This window comes from Apodemus sylvaticus, chromosome 3 (genome assembly GCF_947179515.1).
Source record: "Apodemus sylvaticus chromosome 3, mApoSyl1.1, whole genome shotgun sequence".
Taxonomy (NCBI): Eukaryota; Metazoa; Chordata; class Mammalia; order Rodentia; family Muridae; genus Apodemus; species Apodemus sylvaticus.
Genome location: NC_067474.1, coordinates 74,617,903 through 74,634,876, shown reverse-complemented (window position 1 = coordinate 74,634,876; position 16,974 = coordinate 74,617,903). Strand labels below are relative to the sequence as shown.

At 49.0% G+C, this 16,974-nt stretch overlaps 1 protein-coding gene across 1 annotated transcript; it reads left to right on the top strand.

Moving 5' to 3' along the window:
• The first annotated feature begins 1,805 nt into the window (after window positions 1-1,805).
• LOC127680863 (protein AMBP) lies at window positions 1,806-10,971 on the top strand. The gene is made up of 10 exons (XM_052176615.1): window positions 1,806-1,978; window positions 3,111-3,253; window positions 3,693-3,769; window positions 4,728-4,844; window positions 5,498-5,599; window positions 6,279-6,325; window positions 8,413-8,494; window positions 9,445-9,612; window positions 9,948-10,121; window positions 10,860-10,971. The coding sequence occupies exons 1-10, from the start codon at window positions 1,865-1,867 to the stop codon at window positions 10,877-10,879; spliced, it is 1,044 nt and encodes a 347-aa protein (XP_052032575.1). The 5' UTR covers window positions 1,806-1,864; the 3' UTR covers window positions 10,880-10,971.
• The last annotated feature ends 6,003 nt before the right edge of the window (window positions 10,972-16,974 follow it).

The window sequence follows — 16,974 nt, the reverse complement described above, 5'->3', positions numbered from 1 at the left end:
CCGCATGGCCCTCCACTACAGCGCATGCGTTGCGGCACATGTATTCCCACACTGACTGTTCCTACAAACAAATAAATGTTATCTTTAAAAGAGTCTAAGAATCAGGAACACAAAAAAGGCAACTATGCCAGAAAGTTAAGCCAAGACAGTTGCTGTGTTGAAATGTGTATGGAGGTTTTGTGCTTCCTGGCAGCCAGAGCAAAAGAGGAAATTCCATGCGTGGCCAAGCTGTCTGTTACGGTGCATCAGAAACCCTCTCATTTACAGACAGACACACAGACACGCATGTGCTCTGGATACCAGCAAAGGGGGCCTGTGTCTGCTGGGTCTCACAGGAGGGGTGCGGGGCCCTGACTGTGGAGCAGACCCCCTGCTTCTCCCATGTGCAAGGCTCTGGCTCTCGGGTCTCAGCTCTAACAGGGATTGCTTGGTGTGTGAAGGTGTGCGCCATGAGAGGAACAGGGAGGAGGAAGGACGATGGCTGGAACCCCTGAGGAGAGAGAAGAGAACCGAGAGGGAGCCTAGCGCCAGGGACAGGAGGAGTCTGAGCTCTGACAAGAACAGAACAGACGTGGGTTTAAAAAGCTCCCTTTAGAGAATGTAAATCTAGAGGCTAAGGACACAGGTCAATTGGTAGAGCTCTTGTCCAAAGTGCGGGAAGCCCTGGGTTTAACTCCCACCACAGCATAGAACAGGTATAGTAGTAGTACACGCCTGCAATTCTAGCACTCACGAGGAGGATCAGATATTCAAGGGCAGTGCTGTCTATAACGAGTTCAAGGGCAGCCTGAGCTATATAAGACTCTGTCTCAAAACAAAAATTGTTTTTGTGTTAAATCAAAATCTTACTGTGTTACCTTCTTTGAGCCACTACTGTAACAAACCCTAAATCATTAGGGTCCCCCTCTCCAAACTTGCTTTAACTGGTGTCCTCTAAAAGTAGCATCCTGTTCTGTGGTTCTGCACCAATGTGGAGATACATTATATGGAGGTCGTAGTGACCCTTCAGCTGTAACCACACCCTATGGACAGTGCTGTTGCCTGGTGGCATTCACCCCTTCACCCTTCACCCTTCACCCCAAAGCTAGATCCAGGCACTTGTGTCAGCCCTGGTTATTGGTGAATAAATGAGCACCTAGGGGGCTCAGCAACTTTTTCAAGCACCCACAGTACAAAGACCACAGGAAGCTGCCTGGCTTTGGAGGCTCTGCCCTTGACCTCCCCCCTTTCTGATGGAGGGGTCCTAGTGGCTCTTGTCAACTGCACATGATTCTGAGGTGAGTTGTGGGGGTTCATCTGGTTCCTGGTGCTGTCACTGTGGGAAACCACTGTGCCTCTGTGAAGGGGTAAACCTCCCCCTGTCCTGTTTATCTAAAAGGATATGAGAGGCTGGAGACCAGAGGAAGAGTCTATAGCCAGCTTCCTTGGGCTTAGTTTTGTCGTATGAGAAAGAAGCCAGAACCAGGCTACCTGTGTCTGTTGGCTCACTGGCAAGAGCTCCAGAGGAAAGGACTGTAGGGAAAGGCCCGTCATTACCTGGCTTCCCCATCTCCTGGGCACGCTAGGATGAGCTGGACCTAGAAGGAATCCTTTCTAGGGTCTGCACCCTATTGTGCATGGTCAGTGTCCCTTCAGAGTCAGTAATCGTGGCTTCCTGTCTAAAGACTTGGACCTGGGCTGGGCTGTAGGGATCGATTAGAGCCAGCCCAAGACCCTGATTGGCCTTGGCCGAGCAGAGCAAACACTGAGGTCACCATTTAATTCCAGTCCCTTTCACAGCCTCCACATTCATAGTTGCCCCTGGCAGGGAAGTGGTCCCTGTTTCTACAGCTGTGAGACATCGAAGGCCCACGACTGCAGAGCCATGCAGGGTCTTGGCATCCTGTTCCTGCTGCTGACTGCCTGCCTTGCTTCGAGGGCTGACCATGTGTCGACAGGACCAGATATCCAGGTTCAGGAGAACTTCACCTGGTCCCGGGTAAGGCTGGCCTCTCTGGCTGAGGTGGCCGCAGTGGTGGTATGCCCATGCTTCTGAGCCTTGCTGGCTAAGGCCTGCCTGTCTCGGGGTGCCCATCTCAATCTCTTGAGGCACTTCCTTGCCAGACTGTTAGGTTATTCAGAGATTCTCTGAAGATACAGCTCCCTCTCCTGCCATTCATTCTTTGGGACCCTCTGTAAGCCTAGTGTCTTCAAATATGCCCTGTCCTCACGGGTCCCCAGAGGGATCCACATATGGCAGGTGGCATAGGGTGGGCATGAACCTGTGAACATTAGGGACAGGCTCAGGGGATTATGGGAGGAAGAGAGGTAGGACACTTGTTGATGGGATTGGGGGAATTATGAAGTGTGAGGCTACGGGCACCTTGGCCTGTAGCAGACATGGGACTATGTGTCTTTGTGTATGTGGCTATGTGCAATTTTTTTATGTGTGCACATGCCCTTGCATGTGCGTGTGAGTACTTGTACATCCGTGATCATGTGTGTGTGTTATGGAGCCACATGCTTTCTTTTTTAACAAGGCAACCCTGGGTTTATCCTGACTCATGAAGTTATCTGAGTAGGGGACCAGGCCCACCTCCAGGTGGGCTCCATGATCTATCTGAGGGGTTCTCAGGACTCTCCAGGTGATTTTCTACACCTTAGGACAAGGAAACAGGTGTGCTGGAGGTCCAGGGCTTGGACGGTCAGCTCTATTTGACTGGTGTCAGGAGGAAGAGGGAGTGGGCTGGTCCCATCAGGTCCTACCAGGTTTGTAGTGTCTCCGTGGCACTTCCGCCAGCTGCCTCAGAAGGTGGCAGACACTGCTATGGAAGGTATAAAACCCAAGCCTCACTTTCCAGGGCAGTGGTAGCTGGTGACCGCAGAATATGTGACCTGGACTCTACTTGCCCACACAGGCATCTCAGACACTTTACTTCTGTGGAACAGGCATTGTGTAAGCCAGGGGGACTCTGCACACCTCTGCCCTAAATATGCTGTAACTGGAACCCCACTGTTGCCTTGAAACACTGTCCCTTAAAGGGCTGGTCCTTTGAGGAGGGAGGGGTAATGTCGGCACATTTTCTCAAGGGCCTGGTTAAATCCAGATTCCACCTTGTGGCTCTTCCTAGATGTATGGAAAATGGTACACCCTGGCCATTGGTTCCACATGCCCGTGGGTGAGGCGGATTAAGGACAAGATGAGTGTGGGCACACTGGTGCTGCAGGAGGGGGCGACACAAACCGAGATCAGCATGACCAGTACTAAGTGGCGGTGAGTGGGGCGCAGGAGTAACCACGTTCCCCAATACCTCCCATCCTGTTCTGGGAACCACAGCTAGGACCTTGCTTCTGAGCCTCACGTTCACAGCTATCCTCCCCAGCAGATTTCTCGTGTGCCTCTCAAGGACCGTGTCCCTAACACTAGGCTTCTTGTGCCACCTGCCTCTTCTTGGGTGTTCCTCCCGCCATTGTGGAAGGGAACAAGTACCCCAAGGACCTAGCTGGAGAGCCTCAGGCCAGCGCGGCTAGGGCGAAGTCTAGACTCTACCCATTCCTCCCTGCTGCTGTGCAGTCCAGCATGAAGTTCTTCCCCTTCTCCAAGGCTCTCCTGCCTGTCCTTTCTCTGTTCCTCATGTACAAAAGAGGCATTTCCAAGGACTAGGATGACTGTGAAACAACATATTTGGAAATGTTGGCTTTATCATTGCCAGGAAAGGCGTCTGCGAGGAGAACTCTGGGGTATATCAGAAGACAGACACCGATGGAAAGTTCCTTTACCACACATCCAGTGAGTGAGGGGACATACCACAGTCCCTTCCTTCCACTTTCTCTCCCCCTCTACCCTTAAAGCCTTCCTTCCCATTTATCTAAGAAGTCATCCATCCTTGCCCCAAATGCATCACCGCCATCTTGGCACTCCACCCCCAGTTAGCATAAGACCAGAACTGGGAGAGGTGCAGAATGCCAAGGGTGTCATAATCTGCTCCCCATTCTTCATGCTTTGTGGCAGAGGGAAATGGGCCCAAATTTACTCAGAGATTTAGCAACTGTCTGTTGACTGTCCGGTGTGTGGGATGCACACCCTGGTCGGTGACCTTGGGGGAGATTGAGTGCATGCGCAATAGTAAGCCAATGAACAGGCAGATGAGTTCATGGGTCATTTGAAAGACAAACAGATGGAGTGACAAGGGAGAAAAGAAAGAAGGAAAGACAGATGGACGGGAGAGAAGGAAAGGGGAAGGAAGAAAGGAATATTGGCCATGTTGGTTCGGCAGTGAGGTGGAAGAAGAAGGATCAGAAGTTCAAAGTCATCCTTGGCTACATGGGAAGCTAAAAGGCCAACCTGGGCTAAATGAGACTCTGGTTTGTTTTTTTTTAAAAAGTGATAAAAGTGCAGGAACTGGGAGCAGGGAGGCAATAAGAAGGAAGAAGGGAGAGTGGAAAGGTGGGAGGAAAGAAGAGAGGAATGAGAGGGGAAGGCAGGAAAGGGGAAAGGAGGGGACCAGGGAGGGAGACAGAAAGAGGAAACAAGAGAGGACTGAGAGTGGGTGGATGCCATGGAGGTGGGTGAGGCAATGCTGTGGAGATGCTGGGGAGAGAGGGATGCTGGGTGAGCAGATGGCCGGCCCTTGGAAGGGCCGTGTGACTGAGGGGACGGATGCAGGCATGCTGAGTGGACGGGCGATGGCTCCAGGGCGAAAGGCCTCACCAAGGACTCCTTTGGTCTGCCTGCATCTCCCACACAGAATGGAACACAACCTTGGAATCCTACGTGGTCCACACCAACTATGACGAGTATGCCATTTTCCTTACCAAGAAGTTCAGCCACCGCCATGGACCCACCATCATGGCCAAGCTCTATGGTAAAGGCCTTAACAATGAGCTAAGTTAGGGGTGGGGTGGGGCAGGGATTTTCATCTATGGACCGGGGGCTGAGGAGATAGTTTGATGATTAAAGTGCTTGCCACCAAGAATTTGGCCAAATTGGGATTCCCAGAACCCACATAAACACCAGGTAGGAAGTGGGTCACCTTCCAGTAATTCCAGCCAGCAGTCTGGCAGGATCTGACAGGGTATCCCACACAGACTGGCAAGGGAGACAAGCTGTATCTGTGAGTTCTGAGTTTGACTGAGAGACCTTGCCCCAGTGAGTAAGGTAGGAGAGCAATAGATTCTTTCTTCAACCCATGCCTTCCACCTGCACTGGAGCCCACAGAGACAAAGACATGTGCATGTACACATGCATACATGTGCACACCCTCCCTACCATGAAAATGAAAAGGATCTGGGAGAAAGTGACTCTAGAGTCACCAAGGCCCAGACAGAGCCAATGGAAATATCCTTAAATAAGCACCCAGGACCTGTGATGGGCCCAATCGCTCTCTTGGGGAGCCATCTTTCAATGTTATGTCAAGGAGAGTTAATGGGCCAGTCCTTTCCATACTTTTCGCTGGACACAGTCCAGATGGCCAGGGTGACTGGGGCTCTCAGTTTCTCTTCTACCTTCTGTTCGCAGGCCGGGAGCCACAGCTGAGGGACAGTCTTCTCCAGGAGTTCAGGGAGGTGGCCCTGAGTGTGGGCATCCCTGAGAACGCCATCATTTTTATGGAAGACAGAGGTAAGTGACATCTTGCCTGACTGAATTTTGGTCCTCTCCTCCTTCCTGCCCCATAGAGAACCTGCAGCTTTCCTATAACGCTCATGGACAAACAGGCCACAGTCTCTCCCTCTCTACAGAGACCGACAGGGCTCCTCGGCTTGCCCCAAGTCTTAGAACACGCACTAGCAGAGGCAGCACTTAAGGACCTCCATTCTCGTCCCAGGGTCACGGGTCTCCATGAGGGCATCCACAGTCACTGCTGAAGGGGCAGCAAAGCCTTGGGGTTGAGCACACAGACTCCACAGTCACAGTGCCCACCTCGAAACTTAGTGACTCAAGCTCAGAGGTGTGACTTCTGGCTAGCCATCCAAACCCTTACTTACCTCATCTGTCAAATGGGCTAACAATGCGCTCCCCCCCCTCAAAGCCTGCTGTGAGGGGTCTGTGAGGAAAAGCCATTAGAGGCTGCAGCATGATGCTTTGGAAGTGCCCCTGTCAATGATCCCCTGAGGATACTGAGGGTGTGATGTGGGTCAGTTAATTGTCCCATCAAAGGCTCTGAGTGCTGTAAGCAGGACTCTCCATGAAGTGCTGTGAAGCACAGGGTACGATACCACAGACATCCGGGTCTAGGACATCTGTCCACCCTCCAGAGCCTGGCCTCTTGCTCACTCTTCCTTTGTGTCCTCTGCCTTAGGGGAATGTGTCCCTGGGGATCGGGAGGTGGAGCCCACTTCATCTGCGGTGAGTTTCTCTTTCACCCCTCTCCCACAGCCCCACCCCAGGCCTTCTGGACAGACTGGCACCTTACTAGGTTCAAGAACTGACCAGCCACACTAGTTTCTTGGGCACAGGAGCAGAGACAGTGACAGTGTCTCTGGGGAGAGGGATGAGGTGCACCAGCACAGAGCCACAGCAGCGTGTCACCTCGCATGGGACAGTGTGGAGTTTGCAATTATTGCTCCCCAGATGCCTCCCCACACAGGGAGAGTGGAAGGCTTGGCCTAGATGTCGGCTTCTAGGATGACAGTGGCTGCCTCTTTGGAGAACTTAAGTCCAGACTAACATGACTATTGTACTCCCCGGTAGTGACCAAACACTGAACCTGCTCCAATGGCTGCCCAAAGTCTGCTTCTGCCCTGGCGTGATCTTTAAAACCTCATACTTAAGGGATGCCCCAAGAAAAATTCAACAATCTCTCCCTGTCGAGAGAACAGGGAGATCTCCTCTGGGGATTGATCTTCATGTCCTTGAGCAGGTGGCTCAGCTTGGTGAGAAGATCCACTCCTTGTCTTCCGCCTTGTCTCCATGTGTTAATCGAAGCTTACCAGAGGTGACCATTCAGACATAATGAGTAGCCCATTGAAAGTCTTTATTCCAGCCAATTGGAACTGCACTCAGGTCTTCAGGAACCTGTGTGTAGCCCCAAGTGTCCAGAGCAGAGGGGTTTTGGTTGTTTTGTTTTGTTTTGTTTTTTGAGACAGGTTGTCCTGGAACTGACTCTGTAGTCCAGGCTGGCCTCTAACTCAGAAATCTGCCTGCCTCTGCCTTCCAAGTGCTGGGATTAAAGGCATATGCCACCACTGTCCAGCCTTTTTTTTTTAAAGCAGAAACCGTGTCCTCACATCTCAGTCATCAGCTCCATGGGGGGGTGAGGAGCTTCTCTTCTTAAAAGTACATAGCTTGAAGCAAACACTTGTGACAGAATCTAAGAAAAGTTAGCTAGGACACCCCAAAGTTTGGTTCTGAGAATAGAAATGGGTAATTTTCCATGAGATTCTCCATCAAGGAGGCCATATCCTAGTTAAAGCTGGAATAGCCTCAGCAAGAATACAAGATGGAAGAGCTTCTGCGCTGTTGTGACCCATCACTTGCAAGCCCTGTGCCCCAGTCTGTTGTATGGTCAGCAGCTTGGGTGAGAGGAGAGCCACCTGGTGGTGATCTTCCTCATGACCGCCATTGTTTGCTCTTGAGCTTCTGAGTCTCAATCCTCCCTTTTGCCCTGAGGCTCTCCACGCCCCCTGTTCTTCTCTACAATGTGCACTAGGAGCTCTTTGTCTGTGTTAATTTTGATGATTTCATGATTTTCCTCATAACTGGACAACCCAACTCCTTCAACTCAGGAAAGTTTTCTTCTATTGTTCATAGCTTACTTGCCTTCCTTCCACAACACCTAGGATGCAGATCTACTTCCTGCAGTGTCTCAAATGGCAGTTTACTATCTCAACTATGAGGCTAAACCAACATCTTTTCCAACTCTGACGGTTTACATTGCTAATGGCGGCTGTTACGATAGACGCTATTGTGACTTTCACTGGTAGCTTAATTTTTTTTCCTATTTCTTGCTCTCATATTTCTTTATCCTTGTGAGTTGGGAATAGTCCTTCAATTTACACCCAATTCCTCTGAGCAGCTGTGTTACCTAACTTGTTCCTCCTTTTCTCCATCTCTCCTTTTTCACCAAGGAAGGCCTATATGTCATCAGGTTACGATGAATTTGGAAGAGACCACGGGTCCTGGTGGTTTTCAGTTACTCCTTAACTCCACCATACTTCTGCCTCTTCAAGCCTTAGACGGCTCCTGTGAGCAGACAGGCTGCCTAGTGACCAATGGTCTCCGTCCCCATCCCTTCTTTAATTGGCTTTGAACTCTGCCTCGGGGGGGGGGGGGGGCCCGCTACAGCCAGAAACCCCCTTGAGCCCTTTCTGTGAATTCAGATTATCCCTGGGGCTAGCATCTCATTAGGCAGTCTGGTCTGTTTCCATAACTACAGGGATTCAGGCGAGCAACAGCAGTGAGGTCTCTGCAAAGCTGGTCTCTTCTCTCTGCAGAGAGCCCGGCGGGCAGTGCTGCCCCAGGAGAATGAGGGGTCAGGTTCTGAGCCACTAATAACTGGGACCCTCAAGAAAGAAGGTAAGGAAATTCATTTGCTCACCTGCTTCGGCCATGCTGTGGAGAACAAAGCCTATGACTGGTTGAGCCCATGGCCAGTTCAGACTGGCTGCCTCAGCACTGCAAGGCCCATCTCTCAGCTATAGCTAAGACAGATAAAGTTCTGAACCCTCTTGGGTTGGAGGGAGAGGGGCAAGGGGTAAAGTCCCAGGCTCAGGAGGGCTCAGCCCTGCCATGAGGAGTGAATTTCTATCCTGTCTGTATGTTCGCTTACCAAGCCTTGGTTTTCTCTGCTGTGTAACAGGATACTTGACTCTTGAGCTGACCTTTAGCACTCTTGTATCAGTAAAGGAAAAGGATGTAAGGATGCTCTGTGTGGATGTCAGTTCAGTTAACTTGCTCAGCAAATGCCAAGCCTGCTCCACCAAAGGCCTTGTGCCAGACATTGGGTTTTCCTTGGCTCCTTGGGTTTTTGTGAGGAGACTTCCAAAGGAACAAATGTTAGGTCCAAAGGACAGCATCATCAAAGGGCTGGCGAGCCTAAGGAGACAGAGGTGATGAAAGGCACCTCCTGGGCCAAGGGAACTCAGGCTGTGTGCAGGCATTAAGAATGGTTGTGTGGATCAAGAGAGAGGAGAAGCCATGGGTACCAGGAGAGCAAAAGCCTGAGTGGCACCTTGTGACACAGCTGATGGTGAGGAGAGCCAGCTGGACTCTCTGGGCAGATAGGTCTTCGGGTCACTGTTAAATATCCCAATTCTGGGTTATGGGGTGGAATGAATGCTGATTTTTGAGTTTTGGGTATGCATCCTGAGCTTCGCCATCTTGAGATGAAGAAGGGGCGCCCGCTTCTTAGGAAGCCCGAAGGATGACTTGATAGACCTCTCCGTCTCCATCAGCATGGGGGACGCATAACAAGTTATACACAGGTTCACAGCAAGTGCTCAGTAAGTGCTTTTGTCTCTTCCCAGACTCCTGCCAGCTCAGCTACTCAGAAGGCCCCTGCCTAGGGATGCAAGAAAGGTATTACTACAATGGTGCCTCCATGGCCTGTGAGACATTCCAATATGGCGGCTGCCTAGGCAATGGTAACAACTTCCTCTCTGAGAAGGAATGTCTGCAGACATGCCGGACTATAGGTGAGAGCATCTTGTCTTCGGACCCTCAATGTCCCCGGTTCTCATTGTTCCACAGACCTGTCTGCCCATGAGCAGAAGTTAAGGTTTTCTCAGGGTGGAACCCAGGGCAGGGTTGCTCATAGGAATTCCACATGCAGATGTAGTCATGTTTTGTTTGTTTTATTTGTTTGTTTGTTTGTTTGTTTGTTCTTCTGGGGACCCATTTGGTTTCCCAGTCTGTAAAAGAAGGACTATGCAATCTAGATGTTCAGGCTTCCCTGGCCCTGTCTATTGTCCTGTGCATGTCCCAACAGCAGGTACAAGACTAACGCTCCATGTCCCTCTTTCCTTCACAGCGGCCTGCAGTCTCCCCATAGTCCAAGGCCCCTGCCGAGCCTTCATAGAGCTCTGGGCATTCGATGCCGCACAAGGGAAGTGTATCCGATTCAACTATGGGGGCTGTAAAGGCAATGGTAACAAGTTCTACTCTGAGAAGGAATGCAAGGAGTACTGTGGAGCCCCCGGCGATGGTAGGAGGCCCTCGGGAGCCCAGGGAGGCAGGCAAGGGGGGACTGGGAAACGGTAGGGACTGGAGAGTCAAATTATGGAGTCTTTTCCAGGTGAGCAGTTTGGTCCACTCTCTGGGCCTCAGCTTCCCACCTGGGAAATAAGCCAAACCCAGGAATAGGACCTAGCTGGTCCCAGCTGGTCCAGAGAAGATGCTAGCCTGGCTCCAGCAGAAGGCATGCAGGACAGCCGAGGAGCTGCCCTCTAGATCCTTCAGGCTGACCACATGGATCAAAGGGTCCCCCACTTGCTTAGTGTTGAATGTAATCCTGTCACATGCCTAGGCACTAAGCTATCCCAAACCCACCCCACTCCCTTTTAATGCTTTTGTTTTGAGGCAGGGACTTTTAGTAGCCTGGGAAGGCTTTGATCTATCATCTTCCCGAGTAGCTGGGAATCCAAGCCTGTACCACCAGGTCAGGCTCCAAGAGCAGCTAGAAGTTGTAAAATGGGACAAACTTCCTAACTCCAACCTTCCTGTCCAACTTCATAGTACCAACTGCAGGGCTAGGGCTCAGTGGCAGGGTGACCAGGGTACTGTGGACACTTAGATCCTCTGTCTCTTGCTATTCCTGCTGGGAAATGGCACCTCCAGCAAGTCAGAGAAGACTGTTCCCTGCAATGCCCACAGGAGAGGTCATTTAGCAAGTGATGTTTCATTCTTGCCCAAGGACCCATTCTGAGTCACTCTGCATCCACAGGGTACGAGGAGCTAAGTTGAAGATGCCAGTCTGCAAGCCAGAGGGTAGCCACTGTCTGTCACAGTACAGCTTTGATGATCTGGACCCAAATAAAACAAGCTGTCACTTCCTAGCATTCTGTGTGTTGGTGTCTCCTGGCCACAATAAGGGTATTGGATGGGAAGGGAAGCTCGGGGCATGAGTAGAGCAACCATGCCTGGAGAGAAAGATGCTTGGTCTGCAATGTGACAACATCCTGCAGAACAAGATCCTGACTGTGCACCATTTCAAACACAATAGTTCCTAACTCTTCAGTAGTGGAGTGGGGTTATTTTGCTTTACAAACATGGCATAAAAAAAAAAAGAAAAGAAAACCCAGTAGATGATAGTGGTGCACGCCTTTAATCCAGCACTTGTAAGGCAGAGGCAGGTGGATTTCTGGTTTGTAGCCAGCCTGGTCTACAGAGTGAGCTCCAGGACAGTCAGGGCTATACAGAGAAACCCTGTCTCAAACAACAACAAAACCAAAACCAAAAACCAACCAAACACTCTTTCTCTCTCTCTCTCTCTCTCTCTCTCTCTCTCTCTCTCTCTCTCTCTCTCTCTCTCTCTCTCTTTCTCTCTTGCTCGTTCTCGCTCTCGCTCTCGCTCTCTCTCGATCTCTTGCCTCTTGCTCTCCTGCTCCCTCTCTCCCCAGTCCCTTCCCCTTCTCTCCACGTGGCCATGGCCTCTACTTCTCTACTCTTTCCTTCTTTCTGCCTTTCTCTGCCTCTACTACCTTCTCATTTCCCTCCCCATGCCCTAAATAAACTCTATTCTATGCTAAAACAAACAAACAAATAAATAAAACATAGCAAAAAACAATAACAAAAACACCAACCAACCAAACAACAATAAAAAGAAATAAAGTCTTTTATAAAGGCAACGACATTTACTAAACACTTATTCTCAATTCTAAGATCAGTCCCCACACCAAATCCAGATATTCAGGCACTTGTTTCTAGAAGAGGTCGCACAGGGGTCACAAAGGCACAAGGACAAATATATCGTGGTGCCCAAGTGCTTGAGGTTGTCCCCAGTCTTTGCCACACAAAGTTTTTTCTAATGTTTTCCTCCAAGAGGACAGCTTGTCCTCTTACCCATCCAAAATCACCCAGAACTGCAGCACCTGCTGTTTCTCCTCCTTGACCTGGACTGCCTGTCTCCTGGGGTCCTCACCAGCCCTGTGCCCCGTGGATTGTCTCCTGGGGTCTTTAACAGCCCCAGTAGATTGTCTCCTGGTCTTTCTGTTGCATCTGCCACAATTGGCTGAGCCCTGGACCAGAATCCAAAGTACTGGACTGGGCTAGATTCTTGCCGTGTGAGAAAGAGAGGAGGTGAGCTGGCCAGGGTAGCTTGAGAACCTTGCATGCCCTGGAGAATCTCCTGTAATTTTCTGGTACTGACTGCATTCACCCAGTACCAGGGTGCGGCACATAATGATGGAGGTTGAAGATGCTGGGCTTGATCTGCTTCCAAGTGGAAAGTCATTCTTGTAGCAGAAACCAGGCCAGTGTTCTGGGAGGTGACCACAGTGTCCAGAGTTGATGGCGAGTCCAGCAAAGGGGTTGCTTCTAGTGCCTGGAGGCCATTCACTGAAAGTGTTCTGTCAGGCAGGCAGGATGTGAGTCTAGGACAGTCTATGGTCCCCTGAGACACATATGCACTTCCTTTTTCTTCAAAGTCTGAGACTTGGGGTTTCTAGTTTCCAACAGAAAAATTGAAGTGTTTATGATCATAGCTCTGGTTTGAAGTGGACAGGTCAGAAGCCACCAGGGAGACAGGCAACTGTGCAGAAAGAAATTGTGGAAAGGGCCCCCAGCTGGGGCTAACAAACACCATGAGGATCATATCCACCCTCATCCACCAGAGACAGCTGCCATGGGAGTCTGAAGGGACCACTCTGAAGTGGAGCATTTTGGAGTGGCCTGAAGGACAAATATTTAAGAGTGCAAATAATAAATACAAGTTCCATATGCTAGCCGGCTCCCACCAGTGGCTGGAATACCAGGTTCATGGTGGGTTTTTGTTTGCTTGTTGTACAGTCCTGAATTCTCTACTAAAAACCAAATGTCAGGTGAAAATTCTTTGTTTAACTCTGTATCCCTTATTTTTAATAGGGCTATTTGGTTTTCTGGGGTCTAACTTCTTGAGTTCTTTGTATATATAGGATATTAGCCCTCTATCTGATGTAGGGTTGGTGAAGATCTTTTCCCAATTTGTTGGTTGCCGAGTTGTCCTTTTGATGGTGTCCTTTGCCTTACGGAAACTTTGTAATTTAATGAGGTCCCATTTGTCAATTCTTGCTCTTTGAGCATACGCTATTGGTGTTCTGTTCATAAACTTTCTCCCTGTACCGATGTCCTCAAGGGTCTTCCCCAGCTTCTTTTCTATTAGCTTCAGAGTGTCTGGCTTTATGTGGAGGTCCTTGATCCATTTGGTGTTGAGCTTAGTACAAGGAGACAAGGATGGATCAATTCGCATTCTTCTGCATGCTGACCTCCAGTTGAACCAGCACCATTTGTTGAAAAGGCTATCTTTTTTCCATTGGATGTTTTCAGCTCCTTTGTCGAGGATCAAGTGGCTATAGGTGTGTGGGTTCATTTCTGGATCTTCAATCCTGTACCATTGATCCACCTGCCTGTCACTGTACCAATACCATGCAGTTTTTAACACTATTGCTCTGTAGCATTGCTTGAGGTCATGGATTCTGATTCCCCCAGAATTTCTTTTGTTGTTGAGAATAGTTTTAGCTATCCTGGGTTTTTTTTTATTCCAGATGAATTTGAGAATTGCTGAGAAGCATCTTTAAAAATGCTCAACTTCATTAGTCATTAGGGAAATGCAAATCAAAACAACCCTGAGATTTCACCTTACACCAGTCAGAATGGCTAAGATTAAAAATTCAGGAGACAGCAGGTGTTGGCGAGGATGTGGAGAAAGAGGAACACTCCTCCACTGCTGGTGGGGTTGCAAACTGGTACAACCACTCTGGAAATCAGTCTGGCGGTTTCTCAGAAAACTGGGCACGTCACTTCCGGAGGATCCTGCTATACCACTCCTGGGCATATACCCAGAGGATTCCCCAGCATGTAATAAGGATACATGCTCCACTATGTTCATAGCAGCCTTATTTATAATAGCCAGAAGCTGGAAAGAACCCAGGTATCCCTCAATGGAAGAATGGATACAAAAAATGTGGTATATATACACAATGGAGTACTATTCAGCCATTAGAAACAATGAATTCATGCAATTCTTAGACAAATGGATGGAGTTGGAGAACATCATACTAACTGAGGTAACCCAGTCTCAAAAGATCAATCATGGTATGCACTCACTAATAAGTGGATATTAGCCTGGAAAATTGGAATACCCAAAACATAATCCACACACCAAATGAGGTACAAGAAGAATGGAGGAGTGGCCCCTGGTTCTGGAAAGACTCAGTGCAGCAGTATAGGGCAAAACCAGAACAGGGAAGTGAGAAGGGGTGGATGGGAGAACAGGGGGAGGGAAGAGGGCTTATATGACTTTTGGGAAGTTGGGGGGCCTGAAAAGGGGAAATCATTTGAAACGTAATTAAAAAAATATATCGAATTAAAAAAAAGAAAAAAATACCAAATGTCAGGCTGGAGAGATGGCTCAGTGGCTAAGATCACTGACAGCTCTTCCAGAAGTCCCGAGTTCAATTCCCAGCAACCACATGGTAGCTCACAACCATCTGTAGTAGGATCTGATGTATTTGTATAAATAAAAACTAAATCTTTAAAAACAAAACAAAACAAATGTCCTCATAAAAATCTGCTCAATTCTTAGTGAGCTTGGGACAAGATCCTTCTATGTAGCTCAGGCTGGCTTCAAACCCAAGATTGCCTTGCCTCTACCTATCTGGTCCTGGAATCAGAGACATGCGCTACCCTAGATAGGCGACTCAGTTCTTTTCAGATTTATTTATTATTATATATAAGCACACTGTAGCTGTCTTCAGACACTCCAGAAGAGGGCATCAGATCTCATTACGGATGGTTGTGAGCCACCATGTGGTTGTTGGGATTTGAACTCAGGACCTCTGGAAGAGTAGTCAGTGCTCTTAACCGCTGTGCCATCTCTCCAGCCCGGCTACTCAGTTCTTATGGGAAGACAATCTGAGGTATCTGAGCTGTCCCATGAGGAAAGTTCTCCCTGTGACTCACTTATACTGTCTCTAATTGTTTTGTCCTGAAGGCACCTGCTTCTGTGACAGTTCTGAACTATCCCTCAGGACAGGCATTCCTTGGGACTTGCTACAGCTTTACCTAATAAATAATAGTACATCCTGACAACACAATCATCCCCCTGGGGATTCAGTCCCAGGAATCCACAACACTTCTCCCAAAGGCTCAGGATCCATTCTCTGCCCAGGAGCCCTTACCCTGAAGAGGCACTGAGGATCTGGTCTTGCCTTGGGAATTTTAGTGATTACTCTTCATATTTACTTGCTACAGTATAAATGTGGCTGCTTAATAAGCATCTTAACTGGCCATAACCCAGAGGCTAACCCTCCAGTGGTGACATCCAGAGGCCTGGCCTTATTTGACATTTGAGATAAAGAATTCAAAAAATTTGTGAACACCACAGACTACCTTATAATTTCAGCTGTGGAGAAATTCCTGTGCCAGCTTTATACAGCTTTATCTCAGTTGATACAGAGATCCCCATGGTTCCCTTGTAGAAACTTCCATGGGGCACGCCTGCAGGGCTAGGCTGCTGCCCTCTGGGAAGGGGCCAAGTATAGAGAGGCTACCTGCACATAATTTGATGGGATTTTTTTCAGAAGATCCTAATAATTCATCTTCTTAGAATAGAGTTCCTCAGCACTAGTTAGGGACATGGTGGAGCCTGAGGTGGGGAGTCTGTACTATACTTTCCTGGAGACTGAGAGAGGAACTTCCTGTGCTGGGCTCCCTCGATGTCCTCCACCCTCCCCTCCACACAGGCCACAGTTCATTTTGGCGGGATCTTTTCTCCCTCAACTTTGAGCCTAAGGAAGAAAGGCAAAAATGTCCTCTTGTCTGTGATATGAGGCTCTGAACAAGTGGCAGGTGCCAACTCTCATGTGTTTAGAGTTCCAGTGATGTCAGGAATTGGGCTGGTCTGCCCAGGAAAGAAAGGATACAGATAACAGCTGTAAACACATGCCAGTTGCATGGGAGACCCCAGCCACTATAGTGAAGGTATGGCTGCAGGGGCCAGGCCTACTCGGATGTGTGCCTTCTGAACTGAACCAGGAGGACTGATTAAAACCTATCCCTTATTCTCCGAGACAGGCCTCTACAAGCCATCCCTCAGCAGGTCACAGACTCCTTGGATGCCTTCTCCCATATCCACCAAACACTGAGGCGGGCCTACGCTGTGCCAACCAATGACCCACCCTTAAATGACAAATGGGCAAGCATGACTTCAGAGTGTGACAGGCCACGCCACCTTGGTACCTCATGTCTGTCCTACATACCCAGCCACTGCAGGAGCTGTGCTGAGTGGATGACATGGCCCAAGCCCAACCCTAAGAAAAACATCACACACCAGAGGTTCCTAAAGGCTGTTTTATTGTAAAACCATAAATACAACACTGACATGAATTCGGGAGCGCACTTAGGCGACTGATCCTCTAGTCATTGAAGGATGTCTTTTTACCTTGGCATCAACCAGCTGGGAAATGGTTTGGGGGTCGGGGGAGAAACTGAATCTTGGGCCAGGGCTTTTTGGTGACTTAAGGAACCCAGTGGAAACTTCCTCTTCTCCACATCCATGAGAATATTCCACTTGCAGACAAGAACAGACACGTAAAAACAGTAACATCGAAACAGCTCAGTTTTACATTTTATTACTTTGTAAAAACCTTTTGAAAAATTTTCTGTTCCTTTCTTCCATTTGACATCAGTAAAATATTTAAACACCATGAAACAAATTTGGCTGTAAAATGGAGAAACAGTACCCAAACCAAAGTAAAATAAAACACCCCAAAGGACACACAGAAAACCCTAAATAAACCCTCAAGTTTGGCCTTGGGAGTTTATGTATCACAAGAACTGGCAACTCAACCCCCATGCAATGT

Excerpts from the sequence above, each read along its gene's own strand:
- LOC127680863 (XM_052176615.1), top strand. The coding sequence starts at position 1,865 with ATGCAGGGTCTTGGCATCCTGTTCCTGCTGCTGACTGCCTGCCTTGCT. Across the intron at positions 1,979-3,110 it reads AGAACTTCACCTGGTCCCGG|ATGTATGGAAAATGGTACAC; the intron begins GTAAGGCTGGCC and ends GGCTCTTCCTAG. Across the intron at positions 3,770-4,727 it reads GTTCCTTTACCACACATCCA|AATGGAACACAACCTTGGAA; the intron begins GTGAGTGAGGGG and ends TCTCCCACACAG.